Source organism: Gymnodraco acuticeps, unplaced genomic scaffold (assembly GCF_902827175.1).
Source record: "Gymnodraco acuticeps unplaced genomic scaffold, fGymAcu1.1, whole genome shotgun sequence".
NCBI classification, from domain to species: domain Eukaryota; kingdom Metazoa; phylum Chordata; class Actinopteri; order Perciformes; family Bathydraconidae; genus Gymnodraco; species Gymnodraco acuticeps.
The window spans coordinates 1-17,500 of record NW_022990001.1 but is presented as its reverse complement, the minus strand read 5'-3'; the positions used below and the strand labels follow the sequence as shown (position 1 = coordinate 17,500).

General features: G+C 37.4%; 1 protein-coding gene across 1 annotated transcript in view; it reads left to right on the top strand.

The window, feature by feature from the left end:
- The window catches only part of LOC117544099 (integrin alpha-1-like), a 48,784-nt gene extending 32,945 nt beyond the window's left edge, over positions 1–15,839 (top strand). The window contains exons 2-3 of the mRNA XM_034212902.1: positions 9,032–9,152; positions 15,726–15,839. Of these exons, the coding sequence (XP_034068793.1) occupies positions 9,032–9,152; positions 15,726–15,783 (179 nt within the window). The 3' untranslated portion in view covers positions 15,784–15,839. The remainder of the gene's footprint in view (positions 1–9,031; positions 9,153–15,725) is intronic.
- The last annotated feature ends 1,661 nt before the right edge of the window (positions 15,840–17,500 follow it).

Sequence of the window (17,500 nt, the reverse complement as noted above, 5' to 3'; positions counted from 1 at the left end):
TCATCGCCAACTACGGTGTAGCTGTTTCTGCGTCTCAATTATGTCGATGTCCTACTTGTCTTGGTTTTATATCATATTAAAGTGAATACCGTTGGGTTTTTTGACTGTCAAGACATTTAAATACATTATTTCTTTAAAAATGGATGGACATTTCCACTCTCTTCTACCATTTTATACACCAAACGACTATTTAGTAAGTTAGTTGCAGCCTTATTTTAGTCTATATTTGCATTGTGAACTCATGACGTTGAAACTAATGAATTAACTGAACTTCATGCAAATCCATCCAATAATAATAAGAATAGATTTATTTTGTTAGCGCTTTTACAGGTGCTCAAAGACGCTTTACAGATATAGTGAAAAGAAAAGAACAACAAATACATATAGTTAAATAATACAAAATAGTTGTCGACAGAGATGGCAAACGTACACACATCCTTTACTCAAGTGGAAGTACAGATACTCGTGTTTAAAAATACTCTGGTGAAAGTAGAAGTACTGACTAAACTTCTTTACTCAAGTGAAAGTAAAGAGGCTTTGAAATGTACTTCAGTAAAAAGTACCCATAGCTAGCAGCTGTTTTAAAGAGTACCTGACCTCCCTTTATATCAATAGAACAATAATGTCATTGTTAGCTAATGAATGTTTCCATGCTGAACAACGGCAACATGACAACGTTTCCATTGGTCCCTCTTCTTTAGAGAAGACCAGGAAATGATGGATACACGGATCGTGTTCAAATCAATAGGCACGCAATGACTCTAAAGAATAATGATCACGCACCAAACACACATTCAGACTAAAGGAACCAGCTGTTTGGAAAATGAGAGAAGTAGAAAGTACAGGTATTTGTGTTCAACATGTAAGAAGTAGAAAGTACAGGTATTTGAGTTCAACATGTAAGAAGTAGAAAGTACAGGTATTTGTGTTCAACATGTAAGAAGTAGAAAGTACAGGTATTTGTGTTCAACATGTAAGAAGTAGAAAGTACAGGTATTTGTGTTCAACATGTAAGAAGTAGAAAGTACAGGTATTTGAGTTCAACATGTAAGAAGTAGAAAGTACAGGTATTTGAGTTCAACATGTAAGAAGTAGAAAGTACAGGTATTTTTGTTCAACATGTGAGAAGTAGAAAGTACAGGTATTTGTGTTCAACATGTAAGAAGTAGAAAGTACAGGTATTTGTGTTCAACATGTAAGAAGTAGAAAGTACAGGTATTTGTGTTCAACATGTAAGAAGTAGAAAGTACAGGTATTTGTGTTCAACATGTAAGAAGTAGAAAGTTCAGGTATTTGTGTTCAACATGTAAGAAGTAGAAAGTACAGGTATTTGTGTTCAACATGTAAGAAGTAGAAAGTACAGGTATTTGTGTTCAACATGTAAGAAGTAGGAAGTACAGGTATTTGGGTTCAACATGTAAGAAGTAGGAAGTACAGGTATTTGAGTTCAACATGTGAGAAGTAGAAAGTACAGGTATTTGTGTTCAACATGTAAGAAGTAGGAAGTACAGGTATTTGGGTTCAACATGTAAGAAGTAGAAAGTACAGGTATTTGTGTTCAACATGTAAGAAGTAGAAAGTACAGGTATTTGAGTTCAACATGTAAGAAGTAGAAAGTACAGGTATTTGTGTTCAACATGTAAGAAGTCAAAGTAAAAAGTCGTCAGTAAAATAAGGAGTGGAGTAAAGTACTGATACCAGAAAAATGTGCTTAAGTACAGTAACGAAGTATTTGTACTCCATACTTCCCACCTCTGGTTGTCGAGACACTTCACTCAAAGTGGAACCTGGTGTGAGAGAAAGTCTGTGGATCATCAGGCGTCATTCTGCAGGAATGTGTGTGAGAAGATTTCACGCCAATCAATCCAATAAATGTCCAAAAATTCGAGATCAAAACGTCTGGATCTACCGACAAAATGCTGAACCGCTTACATGTTTAAAACTTCTCACCATGAAATGGAGCAGAATATGACCTCAGAGTGATGGACAGATTTATACACAGATACTTTAGAGCTTGTGAGAGGCTTTCCATCCACAAAGAGAGAGGACAATTATCGGACACTAAAATAACCAGTTACACAACTCACTGGTTTTTATTTGAGCAGAGCTGGAGACACCAAATATATTATTATATTATATATTATTTATATTTATTAATTCATTCAAAAGTATGGCAACCATTCCTAGACCAAAAACATGAATGTATAGAGAGGCGAAGTCCCGCCCATCTACTTCCGCCCCATGGGACCTTATTTCGGAAAAAGTATGCATTGCAGTCAATGGAGAGAGAAAACTTATCTCTCGATCCCGTTTGAATTGTGCCACAAATTACACACATGATGTTTGTCAATTTAAATAATAATTTCCACGTCAAAAAAGTCACAGTTTGTCGTAAAACTGTTGAAATATAAGACTATGAAAAATACGCAACTAGAAAGACTACAAATCCCAGAGTCCCGGTCCCGCATGCTGGCTCTCAGGAACCGACTAACTCCCCTTGTGTGTGTGCACAGCTCTCAACGTGCCCAGACTTGGAGTGATTTTCACCTCTTTTAATACTTTCCGCCTCGTTCTGAAAGAAAGAAGTGAAATGTTTCAACGTGACGGCCGTCTTGGTGTGTGGTGCGAGGCGGGAGATGTAGTTCATTGAGCGGTTTCACACAAACAAAGTGTTACTTCACAGTTTTACGACACATTTTTTAAAAATTAACTTGCAAAATTATCTTTTAAATTGACAAACATCATGTGTGTAATTCGCGGCACAATTCAAACGGGATCGAAAGATAATCTTTCTCTCCTCATTGACTTCAATACGTACTTTTTACGAAATAAGGTCCCATGGAGGAAAGGGAGGGACTTCGCCTCTCTATATAATTAGAATAATTAATAATAATACGTTATAATAATAATAATTTAAATAATTAAGAATAAAATAAAAAAACAAGTAATAATACTGTATAATAAAAAGTAAGATGATTTTTTTTGTTTACAGGTAGTTAGTAGTTTTATTACATTTTTAAAGTATCCCTCCCAAAACCTGCACCATTTTCGAGCAATTCATCCAATAGTTGTTGAGTTATTGGGACATTTCCTGGTTTACAATAAAGGTTAAAGAATAAAATGTAAAGACAAAAGGCTAGTCTGATTGTGCCCAGAGAATAAATATATATATTTTTTTATTGCATTTTCAGAATTAGCATCAAGTTTATTGCAAAGTTAAGTTATATAAAAAAATAATTTTATTATTGCAAAATGGAATACCAAACTTAGAGTAAAATACACTTGTGACATTTTCTTTTTCAAGACAAGACATCTTAAAATAGTTTTCTTATTAAAGTGATTTAAAGGATCAGACAGGGTGCAGTAAACCCAGAAGAGCAGACAGAAAACGTCTCAATGCAGCAGCGTGACTCTGAACTGTACTTGAGCTGTGATAAACGCTGGCCTGAAGCCATCTTAAATCAGTTAATTAACTGTGTGTGTGTGTGTGTGTGTGTGTGTGTGTGTGTGTGTGTGTGTGTGTGTGTGTGTGTGTGTGTGTGCACCTGTGGCGTTGCAGGGATGTCTATAATTAGGTTAATAGGAACAGGAAATGGGGAGCAGAGGAAGTGCAGAATGAGCGAGGGAGGAACCGAGGGGATAATATTTCTTGGCTGGGATTCCTGAGCATGACTCTGCAGCTCTCTCTCTCTCTCTCTCTCTCTCTCTCTCTCTCTCTCTCTCTCTCTCTCTCTCTCTCTCTCTCTCTCTCTCTCTCTCTCTCTCTCTCTCTCTCTCTCTCTCTCTCTCTCTCTCTGTCGGGGAAATAACTTAATCTCAAAGGAAATCTATGGGATGATGGTGAGAATATGACTGCACGATGACTGGCAGCCAGAGGTGGGAAGTAGTGGAGTACAAATACTTTGTTACTACTTAAATACATGTTTCTGGTATCAGTACTTTACTCCACTACTTATTTTTCGGAGGACTTTTAACTTTGACTTCTTACATGTTGAACACAAATACCTGAACTTTCTACTTCTTACATGTTGAACCCAAATACCTGTACTTTCTACTTCTTACATGTTGAACACAAATACCTGTACTTTCTACTTCTTACATGTTGAACACAAATACCTGTACTTTCTACTTCTTACATGTTGAACCCAAATACCTGTACTTTCTACTTCTTACATGTTGAACCCAAATACCTGTACTTTCTACTTCTTACATGTTGAACACAAATACCTGTACTTTCTACTTCTTACATGTTGAACTCAAATACCTGTACTTTCTACTTCTTACATGTTGAACCCAAATACCTGTACTTTCTACTTCTTACATGTTGAACACAAATACCTGAACTTTCTACTTCTTACATGTTGAACCCAAATACCTGTACTTTCTACTTCTTACATGTTGAACACAAATACCTGTACTTTCTACTTCTTACATGTTGAACACAAATACCTGTACTTTCTACTTCTCACATTTTGAACACAAATACCTGTACTTTCTACTTCTTACATGTTGAACACAAATACCTGTACTTTCTACTTCTTACATGTTGAACACAAATACCTGTACTTTCTACTTCTTACATGTTGAACACAAATACCTGTACTTTCTACTTCTTACATGTTGAACACAAATACCTGTACTTTCTACTTCTTACATGTTGAACACAAATACCTGTACTTTCTACTTCTTACATGTTGAACACAAATACCTGTACTTTCTACTTCTTACATGTTGAACCCAAATACCTGTACTTTCTACTTCTTACATGTTGAACACAAATACCTGTACTTTCTACTTCTTACATTTTGAACACAAATACCTGTACTTTCTACTTCTTACATGTTGAACACAAATACCTGTACTTTCTACTTCTTACATGTTGAACTCAAATACCTTTACTTTCTATTAATATAAAGGGAGGTCAGGTACTCTTTAAAACAGCTGCTAGTTATGGGTACTTTTTACTGAAGTACATTTCAAAGCCTCTTTACTTTCACTTGAGTAAAGAAGTTTAGTCAGTACTTCGACTTTCACCAGAGTATTTTAAACACGAGTATCTGTACTTCTACTTGAGTAAAGGATGTGTGTACTTTTGCCATCTCTGCTAGCAGTGGGGTTTTTATAAGTCCAGGGAGCGGGGCTGCTAACAGACCATGCTTTAAAGCCTTCTTAAGTTATGGTCTATAGAAGTGCACTGATCCAAGTATGTCCTGTTAGCAGGGGATGTTATTTCTGTCTCTGTTTACACTCGTTTATATCTTGGGAAGTTACCTACACCATTGAACAAGATGTTTTTATGTGACTTGCTATAGGTATTTTTCAAAGCTTTATTTGTCTGATGAAGGGGTAAGAATGCAAAAAAACATAACAATTAGCTGACAGATGCGAAGAGGATCTGCAGAGTTTGGGTTACAGGGGACATAAAGCATAACATATGTATCTTAAAGATGTTTTGTATTGATATCATTACGATCTATCACTTCAACATAAACTAGTTGGTACTAAGAGTTAGCTCCATACTCATAATGGAAAAGCTAACATGCTATGCTTAGCAGGTAGACTATATTCACTATCGGCATTACGTGTGTTACACATAGTGAAGCTAAGTTAATGCAAATGTCATTATTTGAGCATGTTTTGGCCATAAACCGAGTATAAGACACATCAATAGTTGAACTTGTTGAAGGTGCTTTTATGAACAGTCACAGCATCTAAAGTTCAACCTGGAGTGAGTGTAACAAGTTCGTAGCAATGCATTCAGAAACGTGTTGAGATAGTTCATTACAACAAAAAATGTGAACTTTAGGGTCTACTACGGAAAATGAAGAACATTACTAAAGCAGTTAGGGTGCATCCTCTGGGGAACATGCGCAACATGTCATAGCAAAAGTTGTTTAGATATTTCACTCAGAATTTGTAATATCAACCTTGTGGTGGTGTTCAAGGCAACTTAGAGCATCACCAACGTTGGTAGGGTCTATCCTCTGGGCCCAGTAGTTCAACACTTTGAATCTCAATCAGATCCGAAATCCCATTTTCTGTGATCCAGGATCAGACAACTCAGATTTTGTCCCTGTAGTTCAAAGCAATTCCGGATAGGATCGCCCTGATCCAGATTCAGACTGTTCAAGATGACTCGATCCTGAATATCAGTGCTTTAATCCTACCGAGCGCCATCTAGTGGATATGAAAAATAATACAAGGAACACAAGAGACCACATAGAGAACCGCAGTGACGCGTCCTAAAACCCAGATGTAAACTCCTTCCGGTTCCTTCGTCAAAAAGCAATGCAATTTCTCCATAGGATTTTGGAAAATAGCTGGAAATAAGGTCTGTGGTTGAGACACATTGAAGAGACGGATCACGTTTTGTTTAGCCGGATAATCTCCACATGTCCATCCTACTTTTATAATTTTTGAAGCATACATCTAGTCGCCAGAAGCAAAATGCTAACGCTATGCTATAAAGGAACTACAGCTGGGTCGCTGCTTCAGCGTCACGCCGACTTCAGATCCATATTCAAACATACAGACTCTAAATGGTACGAGTTGAAGTGTTTGAACAGTTTGCAGGAGGCAGGGACTTGCTTTCAAGCAGAACAGGGCAAAGTAACTTAGGAGTGTTTACGTGTTCGGTGTAATGACGTACAACGGCCTGGACAACTTCTGTAGTCCTATTCAGCCACTTGGTAACAACCATCGTTTTTCAGACACGTCACCTCTTCAGAAATCACCAGCGGGATCACTGCTGATGGATTTAATGTCGTAGAACAAAACGTGATCTGTCTCTTCAATTTGTGTCAAACACAGACCTTATTTGGAGCTATTTTCCAAACCCTATGGAGAGATTGCATTGCTTTTTATCGAAGGAACCGGACGTGGTAAAAATGCCAACTTACTTCCGGGTTTTAGGACGCGTCACTGCGGTTCTCTATTGCAGAGACATCTATTGTCCGTTTGAAAGCTGATGACAGATGACGGACTTTTTTTTTGTTGAAGATATTTTTTCTTTAATCTAAATTACATTTGTGATTGACAATCTTTGTTTTGATACTTTTATGAGCATAAACATTTATGTCGTCAACATTTGGTTGAAAACAAAGCAGGCCACCACAAACGTGACCAAACATGAAAAATAAAATTGATTTGCCATGAAGGCTAACAATTGTGTATTATTTCAGTTAACAAACTTTGCCATCTTATTTATATTGAAACATATTTTAAAATATATTGTACAGTACATTTTGCTCTGGTAATCCACTGGAAACCCACCCCTCTGGTGGGATCAGGATAACCCGTTTTTTTGGGATCAAACTGATCCCAATCCTGTGTCGTCGGTTTGAACTCGTTTTGAAGTTTTGATCCAGATTAAAGCTTGGATTTCCTGATCTGATCGGATATCAAGATGATCCTAATCCTGGTTTTTGGTTTTGAACTACCCAAAATCCAAATCTGATCTGATCAGATTTCCAGTGTTGAACTACTGGGCCCTGGGGAACATGAATGTCTGCACCAAATGTCAAAGCAATCCATCCAAAAGTCGTCTATATATTTCAGACTGCACTAAAACGATGCACTGTCTGAGCAGCATCCTCTCTTTGCATGGTTAGAACATCTATAATGACTCTTCAGACACAACCCAGACTCCATTTGGTCTCCATTCTCCTTTAGGGTCGGACACATTAGCTCCAGATCGTCCTCCTCACACACTTGTTATTGACTCTCCATGTATGTGTTCTGTGTCCTCACAAGTCGAATAAAATTACTCTGCAGGAATTCCCTCACACAGTGGGCATAAAGAGTTTCATTGTGGCGCGTTCACAATGAGACTCGCTTGGGTTTATATCGAGAGTCTGTGAAATAAACTCCGCTCAGAAACAGACGGTCCATCGGAGACAGGAAGACATTTGTCCTGCCGGTCAGAGCAAACGCTTCACACCGACGGATGAAATTCCTCCAGTGGCCTCCAACATGACGTGTGTGTGTGTGTGTGTGTGTGTGTGTGTGTGTGTGTGAGTGATATGGTCACACAGCTCAGCCTTCATATCAGTACACAATATGTCTATTTCTCATTAGATTTATATCAATATTTTGGCTCGATGACCAAAATATGTATTATTTATTACGTTATTCTGTAACTAGATCTGTTTATTTGTGATTTCCGTCTTCCATCCTGACATTTTTATAAATATTTATTAATAATGTCTGTCCATGCCAGACTTTTACTTAATGAAATATCTTTCTTAGAAGATAAATACACAAGTATCTTATTTCATATTGGAGTATTTATGAATAGAGCTGGGTGACATGGGGGGGGGGGGGAGGGGGAAATCGAATTGATATTTTTGAACAAATTCCCAATATTGTATGGTTGACATTTTGCGTTAATAATATCTAATACAAAATGATTTTTGGTAAAAAATGCAAATAAATGAAATCAAAATGTTGTTTTTATGTCAAATTGAATACACACGTTTCTTATTTCAGTGTTGGAATATCAGCAAGTAGACCTGGGCTGTATCAAATATCACCATTTTCTTTAAATATAAATGATTATACTGCGATGACTTTTTACTGTAGGATCGACTTATTTACCAAAATGGCATATTATATTTTGATATTAACATATTTCTGTTTTAATGAATTGATTTACTTTTTTTGCCCCAATGCAAAACCTGATGTCATGATTTTATAACTTTGGACAAATAAACCTTTAAAAGCAGGGAAAAACAACACGTATTACGGTATCCAAAACCTAAGATAATATCTAGTGATGTCCCCATTTATATATTGCCCTATTCACGAATCACTGAGATGTTTTAATGTCTCCTGACAGCAGCTCAGTATCTGATATTCTGTTTAACTTCCAGAGGTGGGAAGTAGTGGAGTACAAATACTTCTACTTTTACCATTTTTAAACACGAGTATCTGTACTTCTACTTGAGTAAAGGACGTGTGTACTTCTACTTGAGTAAAGGACGTGTGTGCTTTTACCATCTCTCTAACCTGTGGTTTCTCCTCCTCTCTGCAGCGCTGCTGTCCTGCGTATTCTCCTTCAACGTGGACTCGAAGAACTCTTTGTCGTTCGACGGTCCGCTGGAGGACATGTTCGGGTACACCGTGCAGCAGTTTGAGAACAGCGAGGGGAAATGGTGAGCATCGAAATCTATCAGCACTAAATCATCTCCTCCTCCACTCACAGACACAGAAACACAAGAGGCTGTGATGGTGATTTAACTGCACTGTAGTCAGAGAGGGCAAAAATACACACATCCTTTACTCAAGTAGAAGTACAGATACTCGTGTTTAAAAATACTCTGGTGAAAGTAGAAGTACTGACTAAACTTCTTTACTCAAGTAAAAGTAAAGAGGATTTGAAATGTACTTCAGTAAAAAGTACCCATAACTAGCAGCTGCTTTAAAGAGTACCTGACCTCCCTTTATATTAATAGAACAATAATGTCATTGTTAGCTAATGAATGTTTCCATGCTGAACAACGGCAACATGACAACGTTTCCATTGGTCCCTCTTCTTTAGAGAAGACCAGGAAATGATGGATACACGGATCGTGTTCAAATCAATAGGCACGCAATGACTCTAAAGAATAATGATCACGCACCAAACACACATTCAGACTAAAGGAACCAGCTGTTTGGAGAATGAGAGAAGTAGAAAGTACAGGTATTTGAGTTCAACATGTAAGAAGTAGAAAGTACAGGTATTTGAGTTCAACATGTGAGAAGTAGAAAGTACAGGTATTTGTGTTCAACATGTAAGAAGTAGAAAGTACAGGTATTTGAGTTCAACATGTAAGAAGTAGAAAGTACAGGTATTTCAGTTCAACATGTAAGAAGTAGAAAGTACAGGTATTTGGGTTCAACATGTGAGAAGTAGAAAGTACAGGTATTTGAGTTCAACATGTAAGAAGTAGAAAGTACAGGTATTTGGGTTCAACATGTGAGAAGTAGAAAGTACAGGTATTTGAGTTCAACATGTAAGAAGTAGAAAGTACAGGTATTTGGGTTCAACATGTGAGAAGTAGAAAGTACAGGTATTTGGGTTCAACATGTAAGAAGTAGAAAGTACAGGTATTTGAGTTCAACATGTGAGAAGTAGAAAGTACAGGTATTTGGGTTCAACATGTAAGAAGTAGAAAGTACAGGTATTTGTGTTCAACATGTAAGAAGTAGAAAGTACAGGTATTTGGGTTCAACATGTGAGAAGTAGAAAGTACAGGTATTTGTGTTCAACATGTGAGAAGTAGAAAGTACAGGTATTTGAGTTCAACATGTGAGAAGTAGAAAGTACAGGTATTTGAGTTCAACATGTAAGAAGTAGAAAGTACAGGTATTTGTGTTCAACATGTAAGAAGTCAAAGTAAAAAGTCGTCAGAAAGTAGTTGAGTAAAGTACTGATACCAGAAACTTGTACTTAAGTACAGTAATGAAGTATTTGTACTTCCCACCTCTGTCAAACACAAACTGGTTATTTTGCTCTAGTGGTTTTTAGAATTCTTAACCACTAAATACCCATCAGTATTGTTTCAGAGAGCCAAAAAAGTTATATTAAACCAAGCTCAGTTTAATTTAAAACCACAGCATTAAGAGGACCCTTCATTAACCTGTAAAAAAGTAGATCCCCCAGCTTCAGCAGTAATGAGGCCCCTTCTCTTTACTGCTGCTGTTAACCTCAGTCTCCACACCGAGCTGTAAACACTGAAACCAAGCATCCGCAGCGCCGTGCTTAAACTGTGTGGGAGAACATTTAAAAACCCCTCGTTAAAATCTATTACAGTGCGGTTATTGGCACATCTCTCCTTCGGTTACTCAGGAGTTTATTTCTCAAATCTGTTGCAACACACGGCGGGTTTTCCCACGTCGTACCTCATATTTTTCTGATCTTATCCACGTCATCTGAGTTCAGTTACAATACCTCACTCTGCGTTAATCAGCGCAGCCAGCTGTTCCCCGAAAACACATAAGTGGCGTTTAGTTCCAGTTCAAAACACAGTAAAACTCAAAGACATGATAAGAGTGTGATTAAAGAACAATGTGGGGGAGATATGCAGGACTAAAGCTGCCATAACAATAAATACAAAGATAAATCACTCAAAAAAAAAACAAAAAAAAATTATCAGCAGGAGAGGACTCTTTAAAGTAGAGACACTACATACTGATATACACCTGAACATCAGAGGGAGAGGACTCTTTAAAGTAGAGACACGACATACTGATATACACCTGAACATCAGCAGGAGAGGACTCTTTAAAGTAGAGACACGACATACTGATATACACCTGAACATCAGCAGGAGAGGACTCTTTAAAGTAGAGACACTACATACTGATATACACCTGAACATCAGCAGGAGAGGACTCTTAAAAGTAGAGACACTACATACTGATATACACCTGAACATCAGCAGGAGATGACTCTTTAAAGTAGAGACACTACATATTGATATACACCTGAACATCAGCAGGAGAGGACTCTTTAAAGTAGAGACACTACATGCTGATATACACCTGAACATCAGCAGGAGAGGACTCTTTAAAGTAGAGACACTATACTGATATACACCTGAAGATCAGCAGGAGAGGACTCTTTAAAGTAGAGACACTACATACTGATATACACCTGAACATCAGCAGGAGAGGACTCTTTAAAGTAGAGACAACTACATACTGATATACACCTGAACATCAGCAGGAGAGGACTCTTTAAAGTAGAGACACTACATGCTGATTACACCTGAACATCAGCAGGAGAGGACTCTTAAAGTAGAGACACTATACTGATATACACCTGAAGATCAGCAGGAGAGGACTCTTTAAAGTAGAGACACTACATACTGATATACACCTGAACATCAGCAGGAGAGGACTCTTTAAAGTAGAGACAACTACATACTGATATACACCTGAAGATCAGCAGGAGAGGACTCTTTAAAGTAGAGACACTACATACTGATATACACCTGAACATCAGCAGGAGAGGACTCTTTAAAGTAGAGACACTATACTGATATACACCTGAAGATCAGCAGGAGAGGACTCTTTAAAGTAGAGACACTACATACTGATATACACTTGAACATCAGCAGGAGAGGACTCTTTAAAGTTGAGACACTACATACTGATACACACCTGAACATCAGCAGGAGAGGACTCTTTAAAGTAGAGACACTACATACTGATATACACCTGAACATCAGCAGGAGAGGACTCTTTAAAGTAGAGACACTACATACTGATACACACCTGAAGATCAGCAGGAGAGGACTCTTTAAAGTAGAGACACTACATACTGATATACACCTGAACATCAGCAGGAGAGGACTCTTTAAAGTAGAGACACTACATACTGATATACACCTGAACATCAGCAGGAGAGGACTCTTTAAAGTAGAGACACGACATACTGATATACACTTGAACATCAGCAGGAGAGGACTCTTTAAAGTTGAGACACTACATACTGATACACACCTGAACATCAGCAGGAGAGGACTCTTTAAAGTAGAGACACTACATACTGATATACACCTGAACATCAGCAGGAGAGGACTCTTTAAAGTAGAGACACTACATACTGATACACACCTGACATCAGCAGGAGAGGACTCTTTAAAGTAGAGACACTACATACTGATATACACCTGAACATCAGCAGGAGAGGACTCTTTAAAGTAGAGACACTACATACTGATATACACCTGAACATCAGCAGGAGAGGACTCTTTAAAGTAGAGACACGACATACTGATATACACCTGAACTATTTTAATTTATTTTTAACTTATTTTACTCTTTCAACAATTAGACAGTTTATACATCCGTAAAACAAAAATGAGTAGAAGTTAATAAAATATCAAATAAACATTCAGGTTGTTAAGTATAAATGCATTTTTTTAAATATGTTATTTGAGGAATTACTTGTTTTAAAGGCATTTATTGTTCTATTTAATTTCCTCCCAATTTTTATTTCTTTCTGAATTACTTTCCTTATTTATATATTTATTTATTTTTTATATGTTTTTATTATTTTTCACATTTATTTATTTCCTTTTTTCATTATTTGATTTCTTCATTACTGTGTTTATTTAATAAATACAGAAATATGAAAGAAGTAAATCAATGGGGAAATACATGTGCACGAATTGGGAAATAATTGAATAAGACAATAACAAATAAAAACTTCAATACGTCCAAAATGCCAACTCTTAAATCCTTCAAAAAATCTCTAATAATTTAACTTTTGCATTTTTTTTTGGTTATTTAATTATGAATTGTATATATTTTTATGTTCATTTTTAGTCCTTCATAGACAGTGACCATGAGCAAATAAAGGAGGTGGAAAATGAAGAGATAAAACAGAATGATGGAGGAGGTCTCAAAGAAAGGAACAGGGGAGGGGGAACGATAAAATTAGAGATGAAATGTAGCCTCAGTAAAATCTCTCTGTAACATCCAGGAGACAGACGGTACCACAACTGGGAGGTGGTGATTAGTCACAGATGTCTCCCACACACACACACACACACACACACACACACACACACACACGCACACACACACACACACACCCTCCCTCCTCTCTCTTCCATCACAATTCTCCTGGCACAGTTATCAGAGAAATGCCATGATGATGTTGAGTCAGCCCGAAATGTCCTCTACAAACAAACTCATTATTACTTGTTTGAAGAGAGCAATCGAGATAATGTTTCCACGATCAAACAAACAATCCAAAGGGGTTGTAAAAAAACAACTACTTGATAAGAAACAACTTTCACTTTCTGACCGTAAAGACAGAGTTTGACATGTTTGGTTTGAGTTCTTGGCAAGAGTTGGATGTGATTCGTTGAAACAGCTGGCTCTTATAAAGGAGCAGATATGAACACGGTATCTCTTTAAATTCAAAGTCAAAGAGACCATGTGAAAAACACAGGAGAGGACTCCTTTAAAGTAGAGACACCTTTAAAGTAGAGACACTACATACTGATATACACCTGAACATCAGCAGGAGAGGACTCTTTAAAGTAGAGACACTACATACTGATATACACCTGAACATCAGCAGGAGAGGACTCTTTAAAGTAGAGACACTACATACTGATATACACCTGAACATCAGCAGGAGAGGACTCTTTAAAGTAGAGACACTACATACTGATATACACCTGAACATCAGCAGGAGAGGACTCTTTAAAGTAGAGACACTACATACTGATATACACCTGAACATCAGCAGGAGAGGACTCTTTAAAGTAGAGACACTACATACTGATATACACCTGAACATCAGCAGGAGAGGACTCTTTAAAGTAGAGACACTACATACTGATATACACCTGAACATCAGCAGGAGAGGACTCTTTAAAGTAGAGACACTACATACTGATATACACCTGAACATCAGCAGGAGAGGACTCTTTAAAGTAGAACACTACATACTGATATACACCTGAACATCAGCAGGAGAGGACTCTTTAAAGTAGAGACACTACATACTGATATACACCTGAACATCAGCAGGAGAGGACTCTTTAAAGTAGAGACACTACATACTGATATACACCTGAACATCATCAGGAGAGGACTCTTTAAAGTAGAGGCACTACATACTGATATACACCTGAACATCAGCAGGAGAGGACTCTTTAAAGTAGAGACACAGCATACTGATATATACCTGAACATCAGCAGGAGAGGACTCTTTAAAGTAGAGACACTACATACTGATATACACCTGAACATCAGCAGGAGAGGACTCTTTAAAGTAGAGACACTACATACTGATATACACCTGAACATCAGCAGGAGAGGACTCTTTAAAGTAGAGACACAGCATACTGATATACACCTGAACATCGGCAGGAGAGGACTCTTTAAAGTAGAGACACAGCAGGAGAGGATAATATGCAAACATTTTGTGTCAAATTGGGTATTTTTTAGGAACAAAGCAGGAACAGTAATTCCACAAATGAACAGTGACATTTTTGGTGGTAACTGAAAAAGGACAAATTGCTGCTAAACTGTAGAGGCATGTTTGTGCTATAGAATCATTAGCGTAGTATCTCATTTGAATTAGACTCATATAGGGCGGATTGCACGTGATGAAACTTCTTGGAGCTGTTATTCATCCTCTGTGAACCAATCTGTAGTCAATTATTCAAACTCAGATCATGTCAAGAACAATCATCTCTAGAGCATCCATCATAAGAGAGCCAGTACATGTGTGTGTTTCTCACGGACAGAGAGTTGTTGCTGGTCCACTTTAGATGTCCAGGGCTCATTACAGTTCAGGAATGTTAATAAGTCGTAGTGTTTACAGGACGGCAGAGGAACGGCTCTTTCCGACACCACGTTATGAAACACATGCAACTCTAACATGTTCGGATACAGAGCAGAAAGAACCACTGTACCAACATCTGCACATATCATGCATTAGTATGGCATAAAGTGTTGATTAGCTGTTTGTTTTATTGAGCTGTTTCAGTTTCATATGATAATATAATAATATGATAAACCACAGATTCACCAGCCAGTTATACTTACGCCATAACGGCCAATAAGAGCCGGCTGTTTGATGTGTAATTTAGCTATTTACGGATATAATTAAGGCAAGTCAGAGTGTAATGTCCTGCAATAACACTTGAGTTGCTTAACCTGTGGTTGTTGGCATTGTTTCAAACCTGACCATCACGACAGTTCTTTATTTTCCAGGTTCTGATTGGATCGCCGCTGTCGGGCCAGCCAGCCAAACGGACCGGAGACGTTTAAAGTGTCCCGTCGGGGGGGGGGGAACACGTGTGTGAAACTGGATCTGCCCAGTAACAAGTAGTGTGTGTGTGTGTGTGTGTGTGTGTGTGTGTGTGTATTTTCTGACGACTTTTTACTTTGACTTCTTACATTTTGAACACAAATACCTGTACTTTCTACTTCTTACATGTTGAACTCAAATACCTGTACTTTATACTTCTCACATGTTGAACTCAAATACCTGTACTTTCTACTTTTCACATGTTGAACTCAAATACCTGTACTTTCTACTTCTCACATGTTGAACACAAATACCTGTACTTTCTACTTCTTACATGTTGAACTCAAATACCTGTACTTTCTACTTCTCACATGTTGAACTCAAATACCTGTACTTTCTACTTCTCACATGTTGAACACAAATACCTGTACTTTCTACTTCTTACATGTTGAACAAAATACCTGTACTTTCTACTTCTTACATGTTGAACTCAAATACCTGTACTTTCTACTTCTTACATGTTGAACACAAATACCTGTACTTTCTACTTCTTACATGTTGAACTCAAATACCTGTACTTTCTACTTCTTACATGTTGAACACAAATACCTGTACTTTCTACTTCTTACATGTGAACTCAAATACCTGTACTTTCTACTCTTACGTTGAACTCAAATACCTGTACTTTCTACTTCTTACATGTTGAACCCAAAACCTGTACTTCTACTTCTTACATGTTGAACCAAAATACCTGTACTTTCTACTTCTTACATGTTGAACACAAATACCTGTACTTTCTACTTCTTACATGTTGAACACAAATACCTGTACTTTCTACTTCTACATGTTGAACTCAAATACCTGTACTTTCTACTTTTACATGTTGAACACAAACCTGTACTTCTACTTCTTACATGTTGAACTCAAATACTGTACTTTCTATTCTTACAGGTTGAACTCAAATACCTGTATTTCTACTTCTCACATGTTGAACTCAAATACCTGTACTTTCTACTTCTTACATGTTGAACTCAAAATACCTGTACTTTCTACTTCTTACATGTTGAACACAAATACCTGTACTTTCTACTTCTCTCATTTCCAAACAGCTGGTTCCTTTAGTCTGAATGTGTGTTTGATGCGTGATCATTATTCTTTAGAGTCATTGCGTGCCTATTGATTTGAACATGATCCGTGTATCATCATTTCCTGGTCTTCTAAAGAAGAGGGACCAATGGAAACGTGTCATGTGCCGTTGTTTCAGCATGGAAACATTCATTAGCTAACAATGACATATGTTCTATTAAATAAAGGGAGGTCAGGTACTCTTTAAAAACAGAATCAGATCAGAATATCTCTTACGTCAAGTCAATGTTCAATATCGGCTCTATGATACTATAGTGAGGGTTAAGAAAGGAGGGAGAGGGGGACTGAACCAAAAGAGTATTAGTTAGATTTGTCGCAAAATATGACAATTATTGACTATTTTTCGTTCGATAAAATGTCGAGAATAGTGAAAAAGTAAATCCAAGTTTCTCAAAGTCTTTCAAATCTTTTAGAATGTCATGTGATGTTGGTCCAAAACCCAAAGACACTCACTTTAATCTGATGTGAGAAACAGATAACAGTGAAAGACAGGAAATCATCATTTATAAGAAGCTCAAAACGGCATTTTGTGTCATTTCTGCATTAAAAGTGTCGTCTGGTTCGGAAGGGAGGCTTCAGGACAGGAAGACT